The sequence below is a fragment of the Oryctolagus cuniculus genome, chromosome 8, assembly GCF_964237555.1.
Source record: "Oryctolagus cuniculus chromosome 8, mOryCun1.1, whole genome shotgun sequence".
Classification (NCBI taxonomy): Eukaryota; Metazoa; Chordata; class Mammalia; order Lagomorpha; family Leporidae; genus Oryctolagus; species Oryctolagus cuniculus.
The window spans coordinates 55,021,951-55,048,531 of NC_091439.1; the positions used below are offsets into that span (position 1 = coordinate 55,021,951).

Here is a 26,581-nt window from a genome sequence, read left to right on the forward strand (position 1 = left end):
TTAGATGTAAGTCCATAGGAATGTACGCAGAACTACATAGATTTAAAGTTATAAACCTATGCCTCCCTATCTTATTTCCACTCATTTTTTACTGAGATCTATTTTAAACTGACTTTATTATATAAGATTAACTCTATGTTAAGTAAAGAGTTCAACAAATAGTATGAAGAAGAGGGGAAAAAACAACACTGTTCCTTGACAGTCAAGACAAGGGCTGTTCAAATAATTGCTTCTCAAAGTGTCAATTCCACTTCTACAGATTTCCTTTTAGGTGCTCTGTTAGTTATCACGGATCAGGGAGAACATATGGTATTTGTCCCTTTGGGACTGGCTTATTTCACTAAGTATGATGTTTTTCATATTCTTTCATTTTGTTGCAAATGACCATATTTCATTTTTTTTAACCACTGTGTAGTATTCCATAGAATACATATGCCATAATTTCTTTATCCAGTCTTTAGTTGACAGGCATTTAGGTTGACTCCATGTCCTAGCTATTATGAACTGAGCTGCAATAAACATGGGGTGCAGATAACTCTTTTATTTGTTGATTTCATTTCCCTTGGGTAAATTTCCAGCAGTGGGATGGCAGGGGCATATGGTAGGTCTATGTTCAGATTTCTGAAGCATCTCCAAAAGGTCTTCCATAATGGCTTTACCAGTTTACATTCCCATCAACACTGGATTAGGTTACCTTTCCCTGCATCCTCACCAGCATTTGTTTGTTGATTTCTGTATGAAAGCCATTCTAACTGTGGTGAGGTAAAACTCATTGTGGTTTTGATTCGCATTTCCCTGACAGCTACTGATACTGAACATTTTTTCATGCGCCTGTTGACATTTGGATTTCCTCTTTTGAAAAATGTCTGGAGCCAGCACTGTGGCATATCAGGTAAAGCTGCTGCCTGCAGGAATGGCATCCCATATGGATGCTGGTTCAAGTCCCGGCTGCCCTACTTTCAATCCAGCTCTCTGCTACGGCCTAGGAAAGCAGTGAAAATGGCCCAAGTCCGTGGCCCCCTGCACCCACGTGGGAAGACCCAGAGGAAGCTTCTCAATCCTGGCATAGCTCCAGCCATTGCAGCCAACTGGGAAGTGAACCAGCAGATGAAAAACCTCTCTTTCTCTGCCTCTCCATCTCTCTCTGTGCAACTCTGACTTTCAAATTAATAAATCTTTTAAAAAGAAAAGAAAACTGTCTACTTAAGTCTTTGGCCCATTTCTAACTGGGTTGGTTGTTTTGTTTTGTGAATTTTCTTGATCTCTCTCTATATTCTGGTTATTAATCCTTTATCAGTTGCATAGTTTGCAAATAATTTCTCTCATTCTGTTGGTTGCCTCTTCACTTTCCTGAGTTTTCTTTTGCAGTACAGAAGTTTCTCAATTTGATGTAATCTCATTTGTTAATTTTGGCTTTGATTGCCTGTGCCTCTGGGTCTTTCACAAGAACTCTTTGCCTCTGTGAATGTCTTGCAGGGTTTCCCAAATGTTCTCTAATTTTTTTTTAAGATTTATTTATTTATTTGAAAGTCAGAGTTACAGAGAGGCAGAGGCAGAGGTAAAGAGAGAGAGAAGTCTTACATCCATTAGCTCAACACACAAATGGCCGCAACAGCTAGAGCTGCGCTGATCCAAAGCCAGGAGCCGGGAGCTTCCTCCAGGTCACCCATGTGGGTGCAGGGGCCCAAGCACTTGGCCATCCTGTACTGCCTTCCCAAGCCATAGCAGAGAGCTGGATCAGAAGTATAGCAGCCAGGTCTCGAACTGGTGCCCACATGGGATGCCAGCATGCAGGCGGCAGCTTTACCCGCTACACCACAGTGCCAGATCCCACAATGTTCTTTAATAATTTGATGGCATCAGGTCATAGATTTAGGTCTTTAATCCATTTTGAATGGATTTTTGTGTAAGGTGTAAGGTAGGGGTCCTGCTAATATTTCTGCATGAGGAAATCCAGTTTTCCCAGTTTTTCACCATTTGTTGAAGAGATTGTCCTTGCTCCAGGGATTGGTTTTGGCTCCTTTGTCAAATATAAGTTGGTTGTAGATACTGGGATTGATTTCTGGCATTTCTATTCTGTTCCACTGGTCTGTCCATCTGTTTTGTACCAGTACCAGGCTGTTTTGATTATAACTGGCTTGTAGCATGTGTTGAAATTGGATATTGTGATGCCTCAGCTTTGTTTTTGTTGTGTAAGAATGCTTTAGCTATTAAAGGTCTCCTGTGTTTCTATATGAATTTTAGCATCATTTTTTCTAGATTTGAGAAGAATGTCTTTGGTATTTTGATTGTTATCACATTGAATATGTAATTTGATTTAGGAAGAATGGATAGTATGATGATATTGATTCTTCCAATCCATTAACAGGAAGATTTTCCCATTTTTTGGTATCTTCTTCTATTTCTTTTTTTGATGTTTTGTAATTCTCATCATAGAGATCTTTGACATCCTTGGTTAAATTTATTCCAAGTTATTTTAATTTTTCTGTAGCTATTTTGAATGAGATTGATCTTAGTTCTTTCTCAGCCATGGCATTATCTGTGCATACAAAAGCTGTTGATTTTGTGTGTTGATTTTATATCCTGCTACATTATCAAACTCTTCTATGAGTTCCAATAGTCTCTTGGTAGAGTCTTTTGGATCCCCTATATAATCATATCATCTGAAAATGGGGATAATTTGACTTTCTCTTTCCCAACTTATATCTCTCTGATTTCTTTTTCCTGCCTAATGGTTCTGGTTAAAACTTTCAGGGCTATACTGAATAGTAATGGTGAGAGTGGGCATCCCTGTCTGGTTCCAGATCTCAGTGGGAATGCTTCCAACTTTTCCCCATTCAATAGGATGCTGGCTGTGAGTCTGTCATAAATTGCCTTGTGTTGAGGAATTTTCCTTCTATATCCAATTTGTTTACAGTTTTCAACATGAAAGGGTGCTGTACTTTATCAAATGCTTTCTCTTCATCTATTAAGATAATCATATGATTTTTATTCTTCAGTTTGTTAATGTGATGTATCACATTAATTGATTTGCAAATGTTAAACCATCCCTGCATACCAGAGATAAATCCCACTTGGTCTGGGTGGATGATCTTTCTAATGTGTTGATGGATTCTATTGTCCAGAATTTTGTTGAGGATTTTGCATCTATGTTCATCAGGGAAATTGGTCTGTCATCAGAGAACTCGGTCTGTCATTCTCTTTCTCTGTTGCATCTTTCTGAGGTTTAGGAATTCAGGTTATGCTGGTTTCATAGAAAGAATTTTGGAAGATTCCCTCCTTTTCAATTGTATTGAATGACTTGAGAAAAATTGGAGTTAGTTCTTCTTCAAATGTCTGGCAGAATTCAGAAGTGAAGCCATCTGGTCCTGGACTTTTCTTTGTTGGGAGGGTCTTTATTACTGATTCAATTTCCTTCTTGGTAATTGGTTTGTTTATGTTTTCTACATCTTCATGGCTCAATTTAGGGAGGTTGTATGTGTCCAGGAATCTATCTGCTTCTTTCAGGTTTCCCAGTTTATTGCCATACAGCTCTTTTTAGTAATTTCTGATGATTCTTTTTATTTCTGTGATGTCTGTTGCTACATTTCCTTTTTAATCTCTAATTTTATTGATTTGGGTCTTCTCTCTCCTTTTTTTGGTTACCTAGCAAATGGTGTGTCAATTTTGTTTATTTTTTCAAAAAACCAGCTCTTCGTTTTGCTGATCTTTTGTATTGATTTTGTTGTTGTTGTTGTTTCAATTTTGTTCATTTCTTCTCTAGTTTTAATTATTTCTTTTCCCTACAAGTCTGGGGTTGGTTTGCTCTTATTTGTCTAGATCCATGAGATGCATTGATAGCTCATTTATTTCGTGCCTTTCCAATTTCTTAATGTAGGCATCAATTGTTATAAACTTTCTTCTTAACACAATTTTGCTGTATCCCATACATTTTGATACATTGTATTGTCATCTTCCTTTGTTTCCAGAAATTTTTTTATTTCTCTTTTCATTTCTACTATGACCCACTGTTCATTCTGGAGCATGTTGTTCAGTCTCCATGTGTTTGCATATGTTCTAGAGATTTCTGACTTGCTGATTTACAGCTTCATTCCATTATGATCCAAGAAGATTCATGGTATGATTTTGATTTTTTTTAATTGGCTGAGACTTACTTTATGGCCTAGAATGTGGTCAATCCTAGAGAAAGTTCAATGCACTGCTGAGGAGAATATATTCTGCAACTGTAGGAAGAAAAGTTCTGTAGATATCTGTAAGGTCCATTTAGTTCATAGTGTCGATTAATTCTGTTGTTTCCTTGCTGATTTTCTATCTAGCTGATCTGTCCATTGCTGAAAGTGAGTATTGAAATCCCCCATTACTATTGTATTTGAATCTATGTCTCTCTGGAGATCCTTTAACATTTCTTTTAAATAGCCTAGTGTTCTGTAATTAGGTGCATATACGTTTATAACAGTCACATCTTCCTGTTGAGTGGATCCCTTAATCATCACATAGTGCCCTTTTTTTGTCTCTTTTAACAGTTTTTGTGTTAAAGTTTATTTTGTCTGATATTAGGATGGCTACATCAGCTCCTTTTTGGTTTCTGCTACATAGGATATCTTTTTCCATCCTTTCACTTTCACTCTGCTTGCATCTTTGTTGGTGAGATATGTTTCTTGTAGGCAGCAAATAGATGGATTTTGTTTTTTAATCCATTCTGCTCTCCATCAGCTTGTTACAGGATGTCATTGCAGAGTGATGGGGGAGAGAGAAAACATAATCCCCTTTTGTTTTTTCTCCTCTAGTTTGGCAGGGACACTATTCCCCATGGGACCCCAAGCTAGATTCCCTCCAGGCTCTTCCTTCAGCTTTTTTGCCAGTGGCTTGGGCTGCTTCAATCTGGTCTCACCTCACACCCCAATGCTGTTGTGGAGGCTCCCAGCTGTTATGGTCCTCAGTTGTAAGTGTCTTCACCCACCTCAAAGGTCCACCTTGTCCCTCCAATTTGCATAGTGTTTCCCCTGCTGTTTTCTCCCCAACTCTTCCCTGAGACTACACTCTTTCTAAATTATATTCTCCTAGACTAGAGCAGCAAGCTCTCTCTCTACTCTTCCATCTTAACCCAATCCTGAAATGACATTTTCTAAAACATAACAAAAGGTAATAACTAATTAAGTTCTTATTCCTAAAGAAATTTAGAAAATGTTAATATTTTCATTCTGACTTTGGAAACTATTGGAAAAGAGAAATGATTTCCTGGAGAAGGCTGTCTTTCTCACTATATTTTAAGGATGTGTGTGTGTGAATGTTGTGTGTGTGCGTGTGTGTATATATATATATATATATATGTAAATGTACTTTGAATTTAACATTCATGAACATTTAGCAAGATGAAGAAATCACCCACTCCAAAGCCTCACCTACATCATTCTGGGCAAGCCTTTGGCGTTTTGAACCATCCAGATTGGCCATTTCAATCGTCGACTTCTCGGCATCGCACCAATACAATTTGTCAGTCAAGTAGTCAATCGTGATTCCACTGGGCCCAATCAGATCAGAGCTGGCTATGATCAGTCGGTCAGAGCCTTGAAGGGAAGAACTTTCAATCCGTGGACTGATCCCCAAATCAGTCCAGAATAATCTCCTTTAATCAAGGAAGCATACAACAGATAAACTCTGCATGAAAAATTCTTCCATTCTTTCAGCAATGAAAATATTAAGGTAAATCACTTCAGAATCTACCAAAATAGGACAGCAAGGAATATAGAAGGAAAAAAATATATAGCACTAGCACTATTTGTTGGACAAATAACTTTGAAAAACAAAATAATTAGCTCTTGTTTATGTAAAGTATCTTGGATAAGAAATGCTGAAATAAGGCTCAGATCATTAGATCAAAGGAATTACTACTAGTATTAATTGAAAGTGTGCTTGAGTGAATATTATTAAATTAGCATTGTATGCTACAAATTGCAAAGAAATCCTGCAGCCTATTCTTGTTACACATATGTAAAACTAATTGCACATGAAAAGCCACAAAATAAAGGGATAATATTTGTTTGTCATCTAGTTCTGTATAGTGTATTAACTCAATTTTAATTTGAAATTGCATAAATCAGGTGCTGAGCACAGTTTTTGGAAGTCAGTATGGCTTATTATCTTTCTGTTAGCCTGTTAAGAGACTATTACATTCTCAGCATTTTATCATGGCTCACTCCAAATCAATTATTAATTAACTACCAATATATTATCTCTCATAGGTCATCATGAAATTTCCATCATAAATAAAATAAGGTTGGGTTTTATCCTTGCTTTTTAACAAATTAGGGAGTGATCCTTTATTCTCCTGAATTCCAACCTTTAAATGAAAATTTGTCAATAATTTCATAATTAACATCATCTTTTAATCTTTCATAATCCCTGTTTCTTCTTACCTAAATCTAGGAATGATCTATCATTTGAGGTCATCTTATAATTTTTCTCAATGTAATTCATAAGTAATACAATCCAAATATGGTTTACTACAATGGTTTATATAATAATGTAGATTTTATTTTATTCTTAAAAACTTATTTTTTTTATGAATTTGAAAGGTAAAGCAACAAAGAAAGAAGGAAAGACAAAAAAAGAGAGAGAGAGATTCTATCCACTGGTTCTCTCCCCAGATGGCCACAATAGCCAGAGCTGAGCCAGACTGAAGCCAAGAGCCAGAAACTCCAACAAGGTCTCCCAATGGGTTTGCAGGGGCCCAAACGCTTGGGCTATCCTCCGCTGCCTTCCTAGGTGCATTAGCAGGAAGCTAGATTGGAAGTGGAGCAGCTGAGACTCAAATGGGTACTCTGGTATGGAATGATAGGGCTGTAAGTGGTATCTTAACCCACTGTGCCACAAGGCTGGCCTCCTAGTTTTTTGTTTTGTTTTGTTTTAAGAAAGTAGGTAATTGGCTTAAGTCTAAGTAGTGAATGAATTAAGCCTATATCTTTTCAAAAAGGAATTGAATTCATTTAAAATAGAACAGTATTTTTAAAAAATTATTATTCAACAATAGAAGTCAAAAGATATTAGAAGGTGGCTTGTATGTGGTGTAGCAGGTAAAGCTGCCACCTGCAAAGCCAGCATCCCATATGGGCGCAGGTTTGAATCTCAGCTGCTCCACCTCCAATCCAGCAGCCTGGGCCTGGGGAAGCAGTGGAAAATGGCCATGTAGGACACCTTCAAGAAGCTCCTGGCTTCTGGCTTCAGACTGGCCTACCTCCAGCTATTGTGGCCATTAGCAGAGTGAACCAGTGGGAGGAAGAACCGTCTGTCTCTGTCTCTCCCTCTCTCTCTCTGTAACTCTCTCTTTCAAAAATAAATAAATAAATAAGTCTTTTAAAAAAGGATATTAAAAGGATGAGAAATGCAGGCTGGCCCTATTTGACCACTCGTTTATCAAACATGAGCTGACACATGATCCTTATACAAGGTGTCTCGTCTTCATAACTACCTACTTGGCCACTGGATGAACAGCAATTCCTCGTGGTTGGGAAATGTTCTTCTTTATGATTATTTCACGATGCTTTCCACTTAGATTACTCCCTTCAATGACAGATTTCCTAAAATGTATGCAATATAAAGGGGTTTGTTATAACAACCTTACTTTTCAATAAAAATATTCTTTTTCCCTGCTCCTGACAATGCAAAGATAGGCACTCTAAGCTACTACCCATCTCTCTTTTGCTTTCTCTCTGTCAAACTCCACCTCCCACCCCATACACACACTAGTTAGCTCCAACAAGCCCACAAATTCTATTTTCTTAAAAGCTTTTAATTAGCATCTGAATATTCATCCCAAGCAATTAAAAAACACAGTGACAGAATAAGGTAAAAAGGGACTGTGTCAGATGCCTGGTAGAGACAGAGCCAAGGTATGAATATCACTATCTCTTTCTCCTCACAAACTCTAATCTCCCAATGGAATAAGAGAGGCCAGAGGCAAAAGAGGCATCAACCTCTTAGGTCACAGATCCTGGGAAGGAGGGAGACAAATCAGCCCAGGACAGTAGAGGAGATTTATGTTGGCTTGCATTTCTTCCATACGATTGTGAGACAAGTGTGAGCACTGAAACATTATTTGCTGCTTATTACATTAAAAAAATAATAACTCAGGAGGAGCATTTAGCCTGGTGGTTAGGAAGCCAATTAAGACAGCCACGTCCCAAATCAAAGTGCCTGTGCTTTATGCCTGGCTCTGACTCTCAACTCCAGCTTCCTGCTAGTGTAAACCCTGGGGGTCAGCAAGAAATAGATCAAGTGGTTGGGTCCCTGCCACCCACATGGCAGACCTGGACTGAGTTCCAATCTCCCAGCTTTGGCTTAGCCTAGCTCCAGCTATTGTGCCATATGGGGAGTACAGCAAAGAATGGGAGAGCTTTCTTGCTTTCTCGCTTTCTCTCTCTCTCTCTCACTCATTCACTCACTCTCACTCTGCCTTCAAACAAATACATTTTGTTTTTAAAGGAGCTAGTAAGGGCTTCTGAAGAGTTCCCTAGAGCATGTGGGAAGGCAGGCAGAGGGGACACAGGACAAAGAAGAGCCTCCTACACCCATCTCCATGTGCTTCCTGCTTGCCCTGTATCTTTTACAAACTAGAAAATGCAACCACATCGATTTCATTCAACAAACACCATAAGGGCCTAACCACCTTGTTCTTGTGGGCAAAGTCGGCAGGAAACAGGCATGCCCAGAAACACGGAGCAGGCCCACTTCCTGCTCCTTGTTCCACAAAATGTCAAGGAGACCTTCTCCAGGAGGCATATCTGAGGCTAACCTTAGCTTCAGCACAAGGAACAAGGCTTGACGTGCATTCTTCCTCAGAGGCTAGACACAGAGGAGGCAGGGGGCAAACAGGCTCAGGGCCTATGCTGGGTCATGACTGCTTTGCTCACTGACAACTCAGGGCAAGATACACCTAAAAACCATTTATACCCTAATGCCACGTTTCAGATAATTTTGTCCCCAGATGAAGTGGTCATAGCATGAACTCTTCTTCATCGAAGATATTTTTGAACTCAATGTGTCAAATGTGTCAAATTCTGTCCTCACTTGGACACTTCTCCCTTGGTGGGATGGAAGGAATTCTGAAGCCACTTGCTTGTGACCAGAGGAGATGAAACTGTCAGTTCCAATCTCAGTGTGACATCATCTCTAAATTCTCAAGCAGGGGTTAGATGATGCAAAAGAAGTATGACATAAACACTAACTGGAGCTGTCTCAAAACAAGATTGCTGGAAGTTAGCTTTTCAGGCCCCCCCAAGGTGTTCACATAGTAATACATTTCTACTGGATTCAGCCAGAAAGCAAACCTCAAACTTCAGTGTTGGTAATGAGAAGCCAAGACCAGCAAGGACATTGGGTTCACACAAGTTCAGGCATTCCTCTTAATCTAGAGTGCAATGTCCTTCTCTTTATACCCATCATCTAAGGGTCCCTGTGGCAAAGGGATCCTCTTAGAGCAAGGATGGAGGATGTCCGTGGGTCATATAAGGCCTGTGAAACCATTTGGTCTGGCCTTGCCAAGGCAACCATAGGCAGAACTCCAAATTTAATAAATCTATCCCAAGTTAATTTTTAAGTTGATACTTATGTATGGTCCTCAGCAGAAAAAAAGTTGCCCACTCCTGTCTTAGAGGAACATGCACCCTACTCTGAGGAAAAGTGTTGTCCAACAAGAATCCCAGAAGAATGACTTTTACCTTATCGGAGTTTTTGTAACCTCAAAAGATTACACGGGGCCAGCACTGTGGCACAGCAGGTTAATGCCCTGGCCTGAAGCGTCGGTTCAAGACCCGGCTGCTCCTCTTCCAATCCAGCTCTCTGCTATGGCCTGGGAAAGCAGTAGAAGGTGGCCCAAGTCTATGGGCCCCTGCACCCATGTGGGAGACCTGGAAGAAGCTCTTGGCTCCTGGATTCGGATTGGCACAGCTCCAGCCATTGCAGCCAACTGGGGAGTGAACTATTGGATAGAAGACCTCTCTCTCCCTCTCTCTCTCTCTCTGCCTCTCTTCTCTCTGTGTAACTCTGACTTTCAAATAAATAAATAAATCTTTAAAAAAAAAAAAGACTGCATGAACAGATGTCTTAATTTTTAGCCCCTTCATTCTTTGTCACTAGCAATTGACTTCAGGACTCAGGATTCCTTCATACTAAATAATAGTGTTGCCAGTGGAATTGTCAATGAACTTTCTTCCTACCATTTGAGTCAATCATTTGAGTCTGTCTTTTCCTCAACCACTACGGAGTGCAACTACCCTACTTGAGATCTTTTAATTGCGTAAGTTACCAGGTAATTTAATATCATGACATTGGAATCTCAGTTTTTTAAATCCAATTTCTAGCTAATATCAAGGTTTTCAAACTACGAATCTCTCATTTCCAGACAATTTAAAGGTTCTCTTCTAGCAGATGCCTTTAGAGGGAAGAAGCCTTAAAAGGGGCTCATTACCAAAGTCAACAAACTAGGGAATCTGAGGTCCGATTCTCCAAGCCAGGCCTGTCCCATCTCCTGAAGGAACTGCCCCCATGGTAGGAACTGTGGTGCTATTATTCAAGGACTGTTACAACTAGAGGGGCCTTGGGAATATGGGAAAATATGAGAAGACCCACCATCCATAGAGGGCCTAAGAACAGTTGGCATCTGTCATCCTGCTCCAAGCTTATTCTAAGAACAGCCATATACAAGCTCTGTTACTATGCACAGGTGACACTTAAAATGTCCTTTTAAGTAGGTTCAACACAGAGGAGGCCATTATGATTTTCATAATTATTACAACTGAATTCAGTTTTAATTTGTTACATGATTCTGCATTGAGCATATTTTACATCAGCTCTAGTAAGAAAGGCAGTAAATCTTCTTGATTTTTATGAGGGTAAGCTTTGGAAATGAACACCTTTGAGTTCCAATTATAACTACTTGTTGATGCTTGGCTTTGGGAAAGTTATTTTACATTTGATGACCAATTTTCTTAATATCTTAATTGGAGAAATGAAAATTTACCTTTATGGATTTTGAGAGAGATAAAACTCTCATCCACTAGTTCGCTCCCCAAATATCTATAATACCCCTCCTCCTTTCTGGTGTCAAAGCCAGGAGCCAGGAACTCAACTATTTGAGTCATCACTGCTGTCTTCCAGGGCCCACTTCAGCAGGAAGCTAGAATCAGGAGCTGGATCTGGGGATCAAACCTAGATACTCTGATGTGGGACACGGGCATCCTATCTGTGTCTTAACTTCCAGGCCAAACACCTGCCTCACCCTTTGAGGATTTAATGCTATTATGGATACATAGTTCCTTCATTGGTGCATTGCTGTTATTCAATTAATAAATACCCAAATAATAAGGTAATGAAGGTATGGCTAAACTAATAAATAAATGAATGAATGAGTGAAAGAAAATATGCTAGCCCTGGAGAGAGAAGGGCCATTGATAATTGCATACCACATCATACATCTGGCTCACTTTAAAAAATCCTTTTGTTAGCCATTATTACTCCAGACCAAAAGAGATTTTCTTGTACACAAAATGCCTATCCCCAATCATGCAAACCATTTCCTGGGACTCTGTGTTGGAACAGCTGATTTCACAGAGGTAAAGCCTTAGTTACTTCTCCCTTTTACTTCAGTGTGGTTGCATAGGTACCAGATGTGCAGACTGGCCACTTTACGGCTTTTAGTTACTCTCAGAAAATATCCTGTAGCACACAGCATCTCTAATATTATCCTGTCAGGGACTCTAAGGTTAGTGGCTTCTCTCACAAAAGCAAGAGTGAGTTCTCGTTAGCACAGATAAGGGACACAGCTGCTTCCTTCCTTCTCCTCCCTCATCCTGTTTGTGGGCTCACATTTAAGTCCAACAGTCCTCCTGGTGCCCAGAGCACAGAACAACCACAACTTCACTCTGCTCTGTTCCCCACCAAAGCAAGGGTATTGTCCTGGCATCTCATGAACTTTCCTCCCAACTCCAGCAGGAGGCTCTCACTCCCTCCTTCACGCTTACCTACCAGGGAGCCCGCATGTGGATTGTGGTCCAAGACTAGTCACTGGCGTGTTGTGTGACTTTGAATAACTCACTTAGACTCCTGATCCTTATATTCCTCACCTTGTAAAATGAAGAAGTTGGGCTAGCTGATCCCTGAAACCCCTCCATTCCCTTTGAGAGTATGCATCTTTCAGTTGGCAATTACTTATATGAGGTCTTATGACATTTCTTGTATTCTATTTAGACCAATCATTCAGCTGTATTAATTTTTTTGGCTGGGGAAATATGCCTTATTCCCCCAGATAATCTAAGGGCCAACGGAAAATATGGTGCCTATCTCATTCTCGTGCTCCTTCCATGAAGTCTAGAAGACAACCTTATCTGTAGCAGATGTGTAATGATTTCTAATCATAATCAGACAGATCTTGGGTTTCTCTACTAACAACAGGCTGAACCACAAAAACACATGTTACTTTATTGGCCCTAGATATCCTGCCACAGATGCACATCCAATTTCTTAAAAGTTTTATTTGGGTATTTTTATTTATTTGAAGAAAAACATGCACTGGTTCTTTTCCCAAATGTCCATAATAGCTAGGGCTGGGCCAGGCCAAAGTCAGGTGTCCAGAACTCAATCCAAGTGTCCCACATGGGTGGCAGAGACTCAACTACTTGAGCCAATACCTGCTGCCTCCCAGGTTGCAAATTAACAGGAAACTGGAATCAGAAGTGGAACCAGAACTCCAACCCAGACACCTGGAGCCAGCACTGGGGCATAGTAGGTAAAGCTGCTGCTAAAGCACCAGCATAGGGGTACTATATGGGTGCCAGTTTGTGTCCCGGCTCCTCCACTTCCAATCCAGCTTCCTGCTAATGCGCCTGGCAGAGCAGTGGAAGATGGCCCAAATGCTTGGACTCCTGCACTCATGCCAAAGACCCAGATGAAGCTCCTGGCTCCTGGCTACAGTCTGGCCCAGCCCTGGCCATTGTGGCCATTTGGGAGTGAAGCAGCAAATGGAAGACACATCTCTCTCTCTCTCTCTCTCTCTCTCTCTCTCTAACTCTTTCAAATAAACAAATAAATCTTTTTTTAAAAAAAAAAAGACATTCCAGTAAGGAATCCCCCAAGTGGCATTTTGATCACAAATACCAAATGCCTGTTCTCCTGCATTTTAAAAACATTTTTACAGATCTAATTTTGATAAAAAGGGAGACTATCTTGTTTGGTGGTGAGGAGGGAGTAGAATAAGTATGGTCATCAATGAGGGCTTTTTTTCCTCCAATCCCACCCATCTACCCAACAATATATTTTTATGGGCAAAGTGGAGAATGAGGTCAGCGATATTACCTATCCCATCACTCCTGTCACTTGTAACTTAACAAACCAAAGCAGGAAACATACCCTCTGTCTGTCCAGTAGAATCGACGGCCAATCCAGTCCACAGCAAGTCCTTCTGGCAAGTCTACTCCATCTTCAATTAGCCTTTCTCGTTGGGAACCATCCACATTAGCTCTCTCTATCCACTTCAGGGCTGTATGGGCAAAGTATATCTAAAAAAAGAGAATATAGGCATTTCTTATTTATTTCTGGGAAGAAATATGGAATGGATCCAAAAGTTAGTAAGTCTTCAGGTGATACAGAGTAATTGTTAAGAGCTTGACCTTGAGCCGGCGCTGCAGCTCACTAGGCTAATCCTCCGCCTTGCGGTGCCAGCACACCGGGTTCTAGTCCCGGGCAGGGCTCCGGATTCTGTCCCAGTTGCCCCTCTTCCAGGCCAGCTCTCTGCTGTGGCCAGGGAGTGCAGTGGAGGATGGCCCAGGTGCTTGGGCCCTGCACCCCATGGGAGACCAGGAGAAGCACCTGGCTTCTGCCATCAGATCAGCGCGGTGCACTGGCTGCACCACCCCGGCCTCGGCAGCCATTGGAGGGTGAACCAACAGCAAAAGGAAGACCTTTCTGTCTCTCTCTCTCTCACTGTCCACTCTGCCTGTAAAAAAAAAAAAAAAAAAAAAAAGTCCACACATACAAAAGGACTTCAAAAAGTTCATGGAAATGCCTATTATGAAAAAAATTATTCAGGTATTTTAAAATTTTTAAAAACCAAAATCGATTTATCTTTTGATTCCATTTTTCCATGAACTTTTTGAAGTACCCTCATATATGTTCAGAAACCCATAATCAGTGATGGACATTTCCTAAAAAGATAACTTCTTATGGGTTATTCTTCTTTCTAGATAAACTAGAAAGGTTGTATTTCATAAATAGAAATATTAATACTTCTCATATTTACAGACACTACATTAAGGCCATGCTTCTCAGGTACTAGAGTGCATGGAATCAACTGACAGTCTTGTTAAACAGCAAATTCTGATTTGGTGGTCAAGAGCAGGGCCTAGGACTTTGTACTTGTAATAAGCTCCAGGTGATATTGTTGTTGCTGGTTCAAAGACCACAGTTTGAGTAGCAAGAAAATGAGAAGACTGATCAGAGAGATGCAAAGGAGCTACCTGATATAAAGTTCATTCTAGATCTCCTATTTATCTTGTTGTAAAAATGCTGACTGTAGCGGGGGGGAACTAATTTGATAATAAATAAATCTGAACTCATCTTTTCCATTTTTATTAATGTAATCAATTGTTCTTTGGAGCAATATAAATTCAGTTCAGGTAGAAGAAAAAAAACCTGTTTCCTAGTATTTAAGTATAAAACTTCTATTTGCACAAATTGGCTATCAATCCATACCTATTATAGCTAGAATTAATTTGCTTCACTCTGTCCCTTTTAGCCATTTACCAGATTGCTTCAAATCAGGAAGAAACAAAAACACAAAGTTTAAAATCCTAGGAATTCAAGCACCATCTGGAAACAGCTAAATAGTTATGGAGCAGGATTAGTAACATGTAAATTTATCATTTTGGGTGATTAATCTCCAAAAGACCCCATGATGTCAATTCAAGCACATTCTAACCTAGCACAAATACAACTAAGTAACTAAAGACCAAATGGCCAGCTGACTGGGTTGATAATACAGAAATTCTTAGTTACACCAAAAGTTTTATGTAAATTATATACATAAGTTATGAGTTAGGCTACCATTCCCATATGAGCCATAAAACTTAAGTTTCCTGATTTTAATGGTAAAGACGTCACTGAATCCTCCCTCCCCTCCCACCAACAATATATCTTAAATGTAAATTATTAACCCCTACTAGGGTTACTATGTCCCAAACTTCAACTCCTCCAACTACTAAAAATAATCAAAATAATCATAAATCTATTTATGGAGCACCTTCTATGTGCACAGAACTATGCTAGACCTGTCTATTATATCTTCAGCTCCAAAGAAGGAAACTAAACTGAAGATCCTGCATGATCATTCCCAGTAAAATGACTAAACCACAGCCAGAATTAGGGTAGGGTACGATAGCCAGAAAGCACCTAAAATATCTCAAAGGATGCACCAAGGTATATTTTTAAATTGTTCCATACCTGACTGTCCTGAGTTTAGCTGAGGATTTTCATGTAGCCCAGGTCATTTGTTGGGATAAAATCCTCTACTTGGTCCTTAAAGTGAGCATATTCACAACTGTTCAAGCAACAAAACCATACCTTATTTTCCACAGGGTCATGATCTAGGGCAAAAACCATTCCCATCTGCTGGATAAGCAGGGTTTCATAATCTGTTCCATCAAAATGCATGTGTCGAATATCTTGAGAATTGGCAAACAGCAAAAATGGTGGTGGTCCTGTTAATCAAATTTCAAATATGGTTGCATTTAAAACATGCCTTAGAACTCTAGAGGCACTTCTGATTCTAACTTTCATGGTGCCTTCTTTAATTTGGGCAGTACTTGTTTTTGTAATTTCCCACAATGTGGTGCAGGCGTAGACAGGCAAGACTCTCTCTTCCCGTCATTGCCAAAATTTCATCATAAGGTTCTTGCCTCTCTTGGTGTCTGTTTTTAAAATGCAAATTACTTAAAGAAAGGACCAGCATTCAAAAAACTAACACCAGGGCTAAATAACGCAAGTCTTAGGGCTGTAATTTCCTTCATTTACACACGGAGCAACACATTAAAATTAGCAGATTATGTACATTGATACTGAATAACTAACCTTCCCCGTCCTTGGTATTTCTGAAAAGAAGGTATGATTATCTGAGTTAATACTAAGACCCTTGATCATTTTCAGGACACAATCTGATGCAATGTGAATTAAGACCTCGAGAAATTAACACTATTAGGTCTGACTAAAGTGAGCTGTTTAGAAGCATCATTGTGATGGCCTAGATTAAAGTATAATGAACCTGCAGGAGAAATAAGATTAATCTAGGATACCCAGGGCTGCTGAGAGACATAAGAAATGTAATATCAGAAGATAGAAAGATAGCTGAGGCATACAACTTCATATTAAATACTGACACACTAAGGACAGAATCTGTCAAAGTATTATGATTATTATATTCACTAGAGAGATGAAAATCAAATCAATCAACAAATATTTATTAAATACTTTCCAAATATGAAGTGTTTTAAGGCTATTCTAGGCAGGACTTTCTCATCTACTGCAAATATCATACCGGCAAATCTTTGCAGGATGCTAATTAACTTAGAAATGTTCTTTAAAACTACAGTTATCATTTATATTGTTATTATTTATTCATATTTACAGTATGATTTGTTTTCCATTTCGAATAATTAAAAATTAGACTTTCAACCCAGAAGACAAAAGAAATTCAACTTTCCATCTTTCTAAATGAAATGTTGTTTTCATGTCATCTTTTTGCAGGGCCATACTTTCAGATGGCCTCAGCACTGACCTGCAGCTGCACAGCTTTTCCGATCCAGTTGTAGGTCATACCCAGGCAGACAACCACATTCCCAGGATACCGGACTGAGAGGAACGCAGAGCTGGCTACACCCACCATTATCAGGTGATGAACAGCCTACAAAGCACAATCACTTGGTAAGGCTGCTATGTCATTCAAAATAGAACAATTTTTAATCAAAATATCTAGATGGCCCAACTATATGTTGATTTTTAGAACCATGTCCATAGTCATTTGTACTGCTACAATCAGGTGTATTTTTCAGAGGTCAGGAGCAAATATCATAGTATCCTCCTTTCATATAGCCCAACATATTGGTAGTTATCTTTTCCAATCCCGTGGCCCTTGTCCTCTTGTTCTACCACTAAGTTCAAGAACAAGTACCCCAGCAGCTGGCTGGAATAAAAAATACATTTTTTAAAGATTTATTTATTTATTTGAAAGGCAGAGCTACAGAGAGGCAGAGGGAGAGACAGACAGAGGTCTTCCATCACTGGTTCACTTCCCAGTTGGCCGCAATGGCTGGAGCTGCGTCAATCCAAAGCCAGAAGCCAGGAGCTTCTTCCAGGTCTCCCACATGGATGCAGGGGCCCAGAGACTTGGACCATCTTCTACTGCTTTCCAGGCCATAGCAGAGAGCAGGATAGAAAGTGGAGCAGCCGGGACTCAAACTGGCACCTATATGGGATGCCAGCACTGCAGGCAGCAGTTTTACCCACTACACCACAGCACCAGGAAGAGTTATACCAGATGCCAAACTCTTCAAATACATTTTTCACTCACCACATTTTTGGACTCTTCAATTCTTTTTCTTTCTTCATTAAAAAAAAAAATCAAAAGACATTAAGATGTCTGCCTCCCACATCAGAGTACCTGCATTTGACTGCCAGTTCTGATTCATGACTTCAGCTTCCTACCAATGCAGACCCTGGAAGGCAGTGGTGATGACTCAACTTAATGGATCCCTGTCACTCACAGGGGAGAATGGGTTGTATTCCCAGGTCCCAGCTCCAATTCCTAGCAAGCCCTAGCTAACCACTGCGGGCATCTGAAGAGTGAGCCAATGAATGGGAGCCTCTCTCTCCCCCAAAATTTTTTTAATCAAAAAGTCATATGGAACTCTTCCATTAACTTTGAGTTACTTCCAGGTTTCTATATACTGAAGTTTCTATGGACATAAAAATATACAAGTATTTACTAGGTATAAGGATTAAGCTAGGCACTCTGCTTCTGTCATCTTGTTTAAGTAACAGTACCTCTACTGATGAGGAAACAAGACTAAGAGAGAATAAATAACTAGTCCAAAATCACACTGCTACTATCTGGTAAAGCTACTACAAGGCCATTTAACTTTTTTTTTTAAGATTTTATTTATTTATTTGAGAAGTAGAGTTACAGAGAGAGAGAGAGACAGAGAAAAGGTCTTCCATCCACTGGTTCACTCCCCAGATGTCCCCAATGGCCAGAGCTGAGCCAATCCGAAGCCAGGAGCCAGGAGCTTCCTTCAGGACCCCTACATGGGTGTAGGGGCCCAAGGACTTGGGCCATCCTCTACTGCTTTTCTAAGCCATAGCAGAGAGCTGGACCAGAAGAGGAGCAGCTGAGACACCAACAGGTGTCCATATGAGATGCCAGCACCACAGGTGGAGGTTTAGCCTACTGTGCCACACCAGTCCCAAAGCCATATAACTTCTAAGTCCTTGCTCATAACTACTGCACTATGCTGTCAAAAAAAAAAAATAAAGAAAAAATAATGAAAAAATTATTACAGTAATTTAAGTCTGTATATTAATAATCCTTTACATAAACATCTTTCAGTGTGTGACATTAGGGGGCTGGGACCGTGGCATAGCAGGTAAAGCCACCACCTGCTGCACCAGCATCCTATATGGGTGCTGGTTCATGCCTTGACTGCTCCTCTTCTGATCCAGCTCTCTGCTTATGGCCTGGGAAAGCAGTGGAAGATGGCCCAAGTGCTTGCATCCCTGCACCCATGTGGGAGACCAGAAGAAGCTGCTAGCTCCTGGGTTTGGATCAGCTCAGCTCCAGCCATTGGGGCCATTTAGGGAGTGAAATGGGATGGAAGACCTTTCTCTCTCTCTCTTTCTCTCTCTCTCTCTCTGTAACTCTCCCTCTCAGATAAATAAATAAAACCTTGAAAAAATGTGTGATATTGGAAAATCTATTCTCTTTTGGCAATAAGATCAAATTTCAGGTGTCACTTAGAAAATTCACATTTTCAAACAAGCAAAAGTTAAATGGACTCACCACTACATGTTTTTCCATCTGTCTCAAGCACAGAGCCTTCAGGACAGAAACAAAGAGGACCATCTGATGTCAGAACACAGCCATGGCTGCACTTAGATGCATTACTTGGACAGGAAACTAATTCTAGTTTTTATAAAGAACAAAGCAAAATTAGTGTTTCTGAAAACAGACTGGATAGTAAATAATAGAGTGGAGAATTAGTTAGATACAAAAACACATCATTATTGTTTTCTACACACTCATCTTTTGGAGATATCAAATAAAATAAAAGGCAACATGGATAGACACAGGAAAGTGCATATATTTGTTTCCCAATCCTTTTCAATTTAATCAGACTATTCCAGTCATCCTTATTTTTAAAAACAAAGCAATAGAAAATTCCAAGATAATTCTGATACACACTGCTGACTGATGAGCACCAACCCAGATCATTATGGAAACATTATGGACAATAATGGCAATAAATACTAGTTGCTGTGACTTACGATGACACCGTTTCCCATCAGGAAGCAGAACAAATCCTACTGGGCATGTGCAATAATAGGATCCAGGGGTGTTTTCACATCCAAGAGAACAGCCATGATTCCAAAAGGAACATTCATTTACATCTGCACAGTAACAGCAGCAAAATACAGATGCATTAAAAAAAAAAAAAAACAGGCTGTTTTCATTAATGTCAGTGCAGAGTGAGGGCACCTCATACTTCTCTATGCTATAACTGACCATTGAAATGCTGGGTGTTTGTACTTGCAGTAAAAAGGGAAAGAAGTCAGCTTAGTAATGATGGAAGTCTTTTCTGTCATGGTATGTACTTTCAAATAGATTTTCATACTAAAATGACCCTGGGGGAAAAAAGCAGTATTATTTCCCTTGAAAGGACACAACATTCTATTTAAGTTAGGGACAGCTCAAAGTTCTCTACCAATTTAGGACATTTCCTGCTGGCAGGAGGGAACTTTCCCTTAAATGTGGGACGACTCTCCAGGAACCTTGCTCTGGGAAGCCCTGGCCTTTGCCCCTACTTGTCTGAGCCACGGCTTTTGCCCCTGGTCCCAGGTAAGCAGAGGACTACAATTAACAGGCATATGCTAGATTTACCTGTACTATCAGCCCACAGTCCATTCCACAAAAGGTGTACTGCAGCCACTCTATTCTTTCCGTCAATTGCTTCACCCTCCAGGTGGAAGAACACAGTCTTTTTCCCAGATACATTAAATTAGGCCTCAACTAGGCAGAGCCCTAAATAAGCAGCCTGGTTCAGTTTTCCCAAGGTTCCTGTCAGACCTTTCTGGAAGATGTGAAAGTTAACCACATTCATGGAATCTTAGGATACGCTGGCTCCACTCCCCTACAAATACCAACACATACTGAAATATGCACAGACACACCGGGGTGCACAGAGTCCGCTCAAAGAACCCCCATCTTCTTTCAGTCCCTGCGCAGCCTGGGCATTTTATCTTCCAACACAAGATAGAAAGATCGGAAAATATTACAAGGACTTTAACAATTGAACATAGTTAGATAAATAAATAGCCTTTCTGGGAAACAAAAGGGGAGCGGGGGCCGGACTTTCCCAGGGAGGCTCGCTAAGGCCCCAGAAATCAAGACGCCGCCCCGACACCCCGTCCGCCTCCCGCTGGCCACGCGCGCCTTACCTTCGCAAGACTTCCGGTCTCGGCTCAAAGTGTAGCCCTCCGCACATGCGCACTGGCGGAAGTTGGGGCCGGCTCCACACTCGCCGCGTCTGCACTTTTCTTTCCTCAGTTTGCAAAGGTTGTGCTCTGAAAGAGAAATTGGAGGAATGGCAGCGGAGCTGTGTTTTGACAGGCGGCAATGCTTGATCTCTTCCTGGATAAGTGGAATCTCTCACAGCGGGGGCGCTGCTCTTACCTCAGACAGCATCTGAAGCCCATAGAGTCTCTAATTACATTGCTCCTAGGCAGCTGTCAGTTCGGGGCGTTCTAATTAGCTGGAGCTGTCATTCCCTAGGCTGCGAATACTAAGCACAATTTATTCATTTTTTTATCCAGATTTATTGATTTTTTAAAAAGGCACTGAAAATTGTGAAAATGAAATTTTAAAAAGCTTCCAACCTAAAAACATCTTAATATTTGTAATCCAGATCTATATGATACTGTTTTTACAGTCATTTTTTTAAAGAACATCTTTTAGGCTAATATATACATACCATTGCCATATGCCTTACTCCCATTTCTGAGTTTATTGACTGTGTTACAACATCTCCCAGGGTAAATATAAAATTAGATCAGTGAGGTGGCTGATTGGATTGAATTGGCAACCAGACTGAACAACAAATGGCCAACTTGGTGCCTTTGGTTTTCAGAGCCGGCGTCAACAGCTCCTCTCCTTTTTGGAAATACTGTGATTTTCCTCTCTTTTTTTCCAAGTTTTAACAATGATAAGACTTTTGTAAAATGCTAAAGAGATACAGAGGTCAGTATGAGTATGAGGGCAGATGCCCATGACTTGGGGAAGATAAAGGCCAGAGAGATCTTAGAAGAGGTAAATATCAGGGAAGGAGACTGGGGTATGCGCCCTGGAGTCAGCCACAGTAAGATCAATTAGAGACTGTGTATAATGAGAGCCGAGGACCTGAGAAACGTTCTGAAAATAGCTACAGTGCCATAAGACACAAGAATCAAAGCCACTGGCCGGCCTTGTGGTGCAGCGGGTAAAGCCGCTGTCCATAGTGCCGCGCCAGCATACCATATGGTGGTCGGTTTGAGACCAGGCTGCTCCACTTCCGATCCAGCTCCCTATTGTGGCCTGGGAAAGCAGTAGAAGATGCCCCAGCAACCATGTGGGAGACCCAGAAGAATCTCCAGGCTCCTGGCTTCAAATCAGCCCGGCTCCAGCCTTTGCAGCCATTTGGGGAGTGAACCAGTAGGTGCAAGATCTCTCTTTCTCTCTGTGTCTCTGCCTCTGCCTCTGCCTCTCTGTAACTTTGCCTTTCAAATAAATAAAGAAATCTTAAAAAAGAAAAATCAAAGCAGCAAGTGTCTGAGCAGAGCAGTCTGAGGGCCAGAGACAGTTCTGCATGTACATTTGTATTTCTAATCTCTGTCTGCTTATAAATATGTCTCCTCCATCAGACTTGACTCATTTCCTTCTGTTTCACGCTACCGCCAAAGATAAAATTTCAACAATGATCTAGTTTGTTTTAATTTGGGATTCAAGAATCAGAACAGGCTCAAGAATCTGCATTTTTATGGAATCTGGAGTGGTTCTGATTCGGGAGCTTTCACGTCACACTTTGAGACACACTGACCGAATGACTGTATTAATGAAATATTCAAACTTCATCTTAGTTACGATAACTACTTTTAGGTAACCTGTGTTATTTCCTAAGTTTTTTGAATGTACTTTTTCAAATCTCTTGACATAATTAAGCATGAAGTCAATCTTGCCAACTCTCAATACCATAGCAACATTACCTACCAAAGCAACTAAGATCACATTAAATAGTCTCTTGGGTATTGACTCCAAAGTATGGCTGCTTGTTTATAGTTTTTATGCCAATTGTGCATGTGTAGTCACTTTATTTTTTCATGTTTCTACATGCTTCACTTAAATTATCCCAGTTTGGGGACAGGTATGTGACACAGTGGATTAAACCACCACTTGTGAATCCTGCATCTCATACCACAGTGCCTGGTTCAAGTCCCAAATACCCGCTTCTGGTGCAGCTTCCTGCTAATGCGCCTGGAAGGCAGCAGATTATGGCCCTAGTACCTGGATTCCAGCCACCCATATGGGTAATCCAGGTGGAGTTCCTGACTCCTGGTTTCAGCCTAACCAGTCTCCAGTGTTATGAGCATTTAGGGAGTGAATTAGTGGAGGGAACTTTCTCTCTCTCTCTGTTTCTCATCTCTCCCCCATCCCCACACACACCCAGCACTCTGCTTTTCAAATAAATTAAGTAAATTTAAAAAGTCATTAATAAAATTTTTTAAAGACTACCAAAATTTTAATTAAGGCAAAATAAAAATGAAATGACCCAATTTTTTTGAAAAATTAATGAGTAAAATTAGAAGCTTGTGAATTTATTGGAGACAAAATACACCCACTTCAAATTCCTTTTTTTAAAAAAATGGAAAGATGATTACTGATTATGACTCAAAAAAACTGATTTCTGCTTTGGTTCTACCTTCTACAACAAATCACATTATCTCTTTGACTTTAGTTTCCTAGTCTGTGAAATAAAACTGTAGAAGTAGATAGTCTCTGAAATAGCTCCTTTAAAAAATTCTATGGCTTTAAATAGAATTAAATATTTTTGGTAAATTCCTGTAATTTTATACCGCTAAAGATTTTAAACCTTAGTTACTGCTTATAATAAAGTATTGAAGAACCAAACTGACAAAAGAAGAAAGCAGTTGGTGTCTAGGTATACCAAGTGCTGCGTTCTCATTCTAGAACCAGTATTATTTTTTTTCTGGTCCCTTTCTGCTACCTCTCATCTGGAGTTCCTTGTGTTCCTATCATCATCATTACTGTCACCATCACAATTACATACATACATCTTTTTTCCATTATTGATAAGTTTCTGAAGCTAAGGCATGTACGCTGTTCACATCTGGAGTCCCAATTGCATCTAGAATGATGTCTTTCACAAAGCAAGTGTGCAGCAAGCATCTGCAATACATGCATAAAAACCTGTGCTCATGTCACCTGCACCCTAACTCGTTCACTGAGTTTTCTCTTAAATTTGTGGAAGGCTTTAGAGATAGCATTCCAACAGATTGTCAGGCTATGACAGTCTAGTCCTCTTTCCACTACACTGGCTGCTGAGGGCTTTAGTGAAATGTTAATGATATGCATCACTCTTCACTCATGGACATAGGGAGGCAAGTAATTGTTAGTCTTCCTTGCATGGCTATGCTGCTGATGTGACCTGAATTCAGACACTAACCAGTTTAAAAGGTCGTTTTAGGAAGGGATCAAACAGGAGATTGAGGGTTATGTTTTTGTTTAATCTTCTTAACCTTCTGGTGTTCTTTAGCTTCAAAATAGGCCAAAGCTAGCATTCAGAATGCTGCTGCTGACCTCAAATAACACCCGTCTCAGCTCAGCAGGGGGGCTTAATTACCCGTGAGATCAATTAAAGCTCCTAATCATGGAGTTTAATGTCCACTGCCAGCTTCACCTCCAATCACTTGTCTGTCGAACACACGAGCACTGGTAAGCTTCAACAGAGCCAAGGAAATCTGTGGATTTTACTCTGGCCCAGTTCTGAAACAGCACACATGGCATTTTCTACTTAGCTTTTTTTCCACCTATCACATTGTTTGTTTCTACCTCTAATTCTGTGCAAGACCCACAGCATCAACAAAGCCTTTCCCGTCTCTCCCATTCACTTGAATCATCTTTGTAATTAAATATTTGGCATCTCCAACATTTGAATAACACTTTATAAGGTGTCTACATTGTCAATTTAATTTCTGTAATAAGTCCCTGTGCTGTTATTTTTTAAAAAAATTATCTTTCCTTTTACAGAGTAGAAAATAGTGGCTTGTCAAGGAACACTTGGGTAATTGGGGAGAACTGGTACTCAGCCCCAAACCCTCTGATTGTAGACCCCACCTCTTCACCATTATGTGTGTGTGTGTGTATTCACTGTGTGTGTGGTTATATAAACATATATATGGAAAAAGTATTATGAAAAAAACTACACCAATTTCAGAATTTTTACAGCAAACCAAACATCTTTTAATTTCATTTTCCATCAACTTTTTGAAGTATCCTTATATAAATAAATATATATACACTATATGTACACACATATAAGTATATTTACATATATGTGTAAAATAATAGCTGTGAGTTTTATGAAATATCTATAAAAACCCAGCTGCATTTTAGCTCCATCTGCTTATTGTTTTTCTTATTAGTGAATTCTTATTAAATGAAGGCCTTAACTTTCTTTTAAAAAAAAACCTCCCATACTATGCAGATAGTTTATTCTTCTCTGTTCATAGACACACAAGGAAGAATATACAAGAACGTCAACACTTAGAACTGTAATTTTAAAAATGGCTCTAAGGAACAATAATCAATAACTTCTAAAACCATTCTAGAAAAAACTGGTGGGAAACTTGACAGAGGATGGACAACTCTGGCAGCCCCTGAACTGCTAATTAACCTTGAACATCACAAAAAGGATGCCCAGCCCCTGTGGCCTCCTAGTGTAGTACAATAGGAAGTCTACAGCACCACTGCAGTACGCACAGAAAGCATTCCTACAAAAAAACCTGTGATCAGGCTTGTAGACCTAAACTGTCAGTTTACAGGAATTACAGAGACAGCAGAGAAACATGTTCATGGTAAACAACACCATGGTGATACCATCTGCAAGATCCAGAAGTGGAAATGTCTGCAGGACAAACAACTTGTTCCTGAACAAACAAATGGCAAGAAAAACCTTCAGACAGAGTAGAAAAGAAATAGACTCCACGGCCAGGCTTGCAGAAACTAGCAATATGTGAGAGTTACCAGCAAGAAAGAAAACACTAAAGAAGAGGAAGAGGAGGAGGAAGAAGTGGGGGGGGGGGGACAGGAAGGAAAAGGAGGAGAGGAAGAGGCAGAAGGGGAAGAGGAGGAGGAGAAGAAATAACCCCAAGAATGTAAAGGGCATTTCAAATAGCTGCCACTTGGTGTTAGTGTAGACCTGTATTATAAGCCCCACTTTGCCAAACCAGTCCTATGCTTGTCCCAAAGGCAGGTATCCTTATAAATGTGACTTGAGTCCCTAAACAAACGTAAATAACTATAAATACTGTTAGGAAAAAATAGCAAACCATGGCTTACAAAGATTGCTATGACGATACAGAGCTTCACATGCTTTAACTGGTAATGAATTATAAAAAAGAAAAATACTCATCTCTTAAGGATGATTCTTTTCCAGAGGTTTCCAAATAACCAAGGTTTTATAGTAAGCATGCCAGCAACAAAATAATCAGAATGAACCAAAGTCCCACCTGGGCAGTTTGAAATATACTACTCACATCCAGAAGCCAGTACATTTCCAGGCAATTACCCCTCATGAACTCACGGAATTAAAGAAACTCAGCGGTATTTGTGTGCATGAAATGAATGAAGGTATTTTACATAGCATTGATGATAGATTCTCTTTATTTTCCAAAGAATATACTTTTGAAATTCTCTTACAAGCTTCAAACTGAAATCTGTACTTAAAGAATACAGGAGAAAGAAAGAATATGTAGACCTTTTACAAAATAATATCTGGGAACAGTAAACTGACTGCAAAATGCCCAGAAGTTGGGCTTGAAATGATGTTATTAACAGTAATGTGTGAAGAAGTTCCCAAATTGATGTTGAGATCCTTGAAATAGCATGGGTGTCAGGGCAGCCAGGAGAGGTGGTTGAAAGTTTAGTCATGCCAAGGAAACTGTGAGAGCAATTCTGTTTCCAGATAGCCAGAGAAAAGAAGAGTGGGAAGGGAGA

At 40.0% G+C, this 26,581-nt stretch overlaps 1 protein-coding gene across 4 annotated transcripts in view; it reads right to left on the minus strand.

The window, feature by feature from the left end:
• Positions 1 to 26,581, minus strand: part of EGF (epidermal growth factor) — a 97,372-nt gene that overhangs the window by 42,707 nt on the left and 28,084 nt on the right. For all 4 annotated transcript variants that reach the window (XM_070047750.1, XM_070047751.1, XM_070047749.1 and 1 more), the window contains 8 exons: positions 20,752 to 20,877; positions 19,582 to 19,704; positions 19,097 to 19,219; positions 16,820 to 16,945; positions 15,610 to 15,746; positions 13,402 to 13,550; positions 7,473 to 7,577; positions 5,403 to 5,626 (listed from right to left, as the gene is read on the minus strand). In XM_070047750.1, coding sequence (XP_069903851.1) covers positions 5,403 to 5,626; positions 7,473 to 7,577; positions 13,402 to 13,550; positions 15,610 to 15,746; positions 16,820 to 16,945; positions 19,097 to 19,219; positions 19,582 to 19,704; positions 20,752 to 20,877 — 1,113 coding nt within the window. The remainder of the gene's footprint in view (positions 1 to 5,402; positions 5,627 to 7,472; positions 7,578 to 13,401; positions 13,551 to 15,609; positions 15,747 to 16,819; positions 16,946 to 19,096; positions 19,220 to 19,581; positions 19,705 to 20,751; positions 20,878 to 26,581) is intronic.